General features: G+C 38.8%; 1 protein-coding gene across 1 annotated transcript; it reads left to right on the forward strand.

The window, feature by feature from the left end:
- The first annotated feature begins 484 nt into the window (after positions 1-484).
- Positions 485-2,470, forward strand: LOC121972366. Its single transcript, XM_042524047.1, has 2 exons — positions 485-1,816; positions 2,039-2,470. Exons 1-2 carry the CDS (start codon positions 485-487, stop codon positions 2,468-2,470), a joined length of 1,764 nt encoding a protein of 587 aa, XP_042379981.1.
- Positions 2,471-4,652: the final 2,182 nt, after the last annotated feature.

Genomic DNA, 4,652 nt, shown 5'->3' on the forward strand with positions numbered 1-4,652 from the left:
GTCGGAGGGTCGTCGCCGGGAACCCCTTCCCGGCCCGACTTCTGTGCAGGTTCGCCGGAGCTTCGTGCCACCAGTCGAAGATCCACGTCAGCAGTCGGAAAGTGCCCCGTGCCCAGCGTCCGCTGATTCAGCATTCGGACAGGATCAAGTATAAAATACGGAACTGTGCTCGATATGAATTTGACTACCTTTTTGCAGTCTTATTCTAACTTTTGCTTAACATATATGTAGTATCTTCAGGTTTTGATCAAAGAACACATTGAGCTAGCGGTAAATAATTTTAGCACGATAATTCTGAAGAAGTTTCTTGGGATTCTGTTGTACTATAATGGATAAATCCTGGATTTACATAGATAGGAGGTCCAAAGAGTATGAGGAGGGTGTGGAACAATTCATTAGAAGTTGTTTGCAGAATCCACATATCGACCCCAATTTAATTCATTGTCCTTGTTGCAAATGTATGAATCTTAAAAAGGGACCGGTTATGTGGATTCGGGAGCATCTTTACTTCAATGGTTTCAATAAAAATTATTTGAATTGGATTTGGCATGGCGAGGTTGCGGAGAAGGATAGATTAAATTCGAGTGTCAACCAAGAGCCAACTGATAATTGTCATGATGATTTTGAAACTGTTAATTTGTGTGAGGCAGCGTATGATAACCATACAGAAAATCCAGAAGCATTTATGAAGTTTTTGGAGGAAGCAGAGAAGCCACTGTATAAGGGATGCAAACGTTACACAAAGTTGAGTGCACTTGTAAAACTATACAATACCAAAGAAAGGCATGGGATGAGTGATGCTCTATTTTCAGATCTACTAGCAGATTTTGGGGACATGCTGCCAAATAACCACAATCTGCCATCGTCAATTTATGAAGCAAAGAAGACGTTGAGTTGTTTGGCTTTGAGTCATGAAAAGATTCATGCTTGTTCTAATGATTGCATCCTTTATAGGAAACAATATAAAGACTGCGTAAGCTGCCCAAAATGTGGCTTATCAAGATGGAAGCTAACCAAGAAAAATGTTGAGAAGAAAGGTGTTCCTGCCAAAGTGGTTTGGTATTTCCCTCCCATACCAAGATTTAAGCGCATGTTTAAATCTTTAGAAACTTCCAGAAATTTAACATGGCATGCAGATAGCACAAGAGTTGTTGGTCAGTTACGCCATCTAGTTGATTCACCGTCATGGAAATTGGTGGATCATATGTGGCCTGACTTTGGAAGTGAGGCAAGAAATATTCGCCTGGCACTTGCAGCCGATGGAATTAATCCTCACAGCAATCTTAGTAGTCGCTACAGCTGCTGGCCAATCATGCTGGCCACATATAATTTGCCTCCAGACATGTGCATGAAAAGGAAATTCATCATGCTAACGATGCTCATTTCAGGGCCGAAACAGCCTGGAAACGATATCGACGTCTACCTTGAGGTTCTGGTTGATGATTTGCAGCTATTGTGGGAAGGAGTTGATGGAGTTTATGATGCTTATCGAAGGGAGGTTTTCACTCTTAAAGCAGTTCTTTTATGGACCATCAACGACTTTCCTGCATATGGTAACCTTAGTGGATGTACTACACATGGTTATTACGCATGCCCAATATGTGGTGAGGATACTTATGCAAAGCACTTACAAAATGGGAAGAAAATGTCATTTGCTGGGCATAGACGATTCCTACCACGATTTCATCCATATCGGAGGCAAATAAAGGAGTTTAATGGCATGGAGGAACTTGGTGAAGCAGGTAGGCCATTATTTGGAATTAAGTTGTTTGACAAGCTTTCAGACATAACATGTGAGTTTGGAAAGAAAACAAGTGTGAAGGGGAAAATAAGGAAAAAAGCAAAGGAGAATATTGTGGAAGACATTGAAGAAGAAAAGTATATTGGAGCTACAAATTTCAGTAAATGTTGGAAGAAGAAGTCAATTTTTTTCAATCTTCCATACTGGAAATGCCTACATGTTAGGTATTGTCTCGATGTTATGCACATTGAGAAAAACGTTTTTGAGTATCTGATTAATACTTTGATGAACATCAAGGGAAAAACCAAGGACAATGTGGCAGCTAGGTTGGACATGGTTCAGATGGGAATTAGGCCTCAATTGGCTCCTAAAATTGGTGAGAAAAGAACATATCTACCTCTTGCAGCATGCTCATTCACAAAAAATGAGAGATTACAAGTATGTAGGTCATTAATGGATATAAAAGTTCCGGAAGGTTTCTCATCAAACATGAAGAATCTTGTCTGCATGGATGAGATGAAGCTAAGTAGCTTGAAATCACATGATTCTCATGTTATAATGCAGCACTTCCTGCCAATAGTCATACGTAATTCTCTGCCAAAATATGTTAGATATGCTGTCATAAGATTATGCTTCTTCTTCAAAGATATTCGTTGCAAGATTATCGATGTAGCCAAGTTAGATAAGCTGCAATCTGACTTGATCGTTACACTCTGCTTATTGGAGTAGTATTTCCCCCCTTCTTTCTTCGATATCATGCTCCACTTAACAGTTCATCTTGTTCGTGAAGTCCAATTATGTGGACCAGTCTACTTCAGATGGATGTACCCATTTGAAAGATGCATGAAGGTGTTGAAAAGTTACGTAGGTAGTCGAAAATATCCGGAAGGTTGCATTGTTCGGAGATATGCAGCAGAAGAAGCAGTTGAATTTTGTTCAGAATATCTCAATGACCTTGATCCTGTTGGGGTCCCTAAATCACTACGTGACCCAAACACAAGCATTCCTGGATTCTCAGCAAGCAATTCATCAATCATCGTCCAACAAATTGATCTCCAACAAGCACACTTGACTGTTCTAGAAAATACAGAAGAAATATCTCCATACATTATGTAAGTGTACTGCATAACTAATAATTATATGTACTTGGCAGTCCATATGTATTCATGAAAATAAAACTTTAGAACTTTACTTCTTCAGTGAACACAAATCCTTCTTGAAGACAATGTTTCCCAAGAAACAGAAAGATGCAAGGTGGATACAAGATGCTCATAATAAGAGGTTCATTGACTGGTTTCGTGCAAAGGTGATGTAGAAGATGCTAACATACAATATTTGTTAATCATTGTTTTGATCACACTAATTAATAGGAATGCATGTCAGGTGGCTGCTGAAATCGATAGTTGCAATGGTGGAATGACATCGTCATTGAGATGGCTGGCCCATGGACCACGTGTGCGAGTCTTAAAGTGTGATAGCTATGTCATAAATGGCAATTTATACCAAACAAAAGAGTGGGATGATGAGAAAGTTTGTCAAAACAGTGGTGTTTCTCTACTTGCCAACACGATGCTTGTTTGTAGTGCTAAAGATAAGAATCCTGTGTTAGAGAATGTGACTTTTTATGGAGTTATTGAAGAGATATGGGAACTAGACTATCATCAATTTCAAGTTCCTCTTTTCAAGTGCGCATGGGTATCAAATGACAAAGGAATATAATACAATGATGAATGTGGCTTCACCTTAGTTAATCTGAACAAACAAGGCCACCAGAAGGATGAATTTGTGCTTGCAAGTCAAGTTAGACAAGTATTTTATGTTGCTGACCCAACAAAGGGTGGTCAATAGTGCTTCCAGTTCTAAATAGATGTTACGAGGGAGAAGAGGATCTTTGGACCAGAATTCCCGAAGCTCGACCAATTGATAATGTTGATATTCATTGTATTCCTACACGTGAAGGATACTTTAGATCTTCTAAAGAGGGTTTCTTTGTAACAAACAAGAAAATATGATGTTTTCCACTTTTATGTCATCTGCATTAATATTTATTATTTTTACTAGTATTATTTTTACTTGTTCGTATGTGTTAATGTTATTATTTGTATCACATCTTCTTTTATTATATTGTCACTGCAGACTTTATATACCGTTATCTCATCATTTATTTTCCTATATGTAGGGAAAAGAAAAATGCGTCCTAAAAAATAGCGAAAAATAGGAAAATATGATGAGCCACGTGTAGTTGAGGACACCGAACTACACCAAGATGCTGATGGGTTAGCTGCTGCAGAGCTACGAGGAGAGACTGAAATAGAAGAACCTTCTATTACTGGGCAGAAGAAGACTCGGGGGCCTACATCAATGTGCAGACTTATTGCTGCTGCAAGATGGGGAAAAAAGTCGACGATTGAATATGATGACATGGGACGACCTGTGTACAATGAAAATGGGAAGGCACTACAATATTTCATAGGCTCTGTTGTTAGATCCATGGTGCCAATTAACATAAAGTCATGGCCCACTGTTCCAGAGAACATGAAACAGAAAGTGTGGGAAGAAATATCGGTGAGTATAATCCAATAATACACTTCCTTATGAGATTGCTTATGTTTTTTTTTCATTGTGATTTTTTCAATATACAAACTGATAGCAATTACTGCTGTGTGTTACAGAATGTCTTTGACTTAGCACCTCAAAGCGAGGAGGCAGTGATGAGTTCAGCAGGCCAGAAATGGAGAGACTTCAAAAACAAACTCAACAGTAGGTTTGTCTGGCCATATAGAGATAATCTTGAAAAACTGAGGTCACCATCGGAGCAGTATCAGATCCCATCTGCAATTTGGAAAGCTTTTGTCGATGAGAGGCTACATCCATCTTGGGAGGTACTTGATATTATCATGTTATATTTAAA

This window comes from Zingiber officinale, chromosome 4A, assembly GCF_018446385.1.
Source record: "Zingiber officinale cultivar Zhangliang chromosome 4A, Zo_v1.1, whole genome shotgun sequence".
Taxonomy (NCBI): domain Eukaryota; kingdom Viridiplantae; phylum Streptophyta; class Magnoliopsida; order Zingiberales; family Zingiberaceae; genus Zingiber; species Zingiber officinale.

Coding starts and splice junctions, on each gene's coding strand:
- LOC121972366 (XM_042524047.1), top strand. CDS start 485: ATGTGGATTCGGGAGCATCTTTACTTCAATGGTTTCAATAAAAATTAT. Junction 1,817..2,038: donor AGTTTGGAAAGAAAACAAGT/GTGAAGGGGAAA, acceptor ATGAACATCAAG/GGAAAAACCAAGGACAATGT.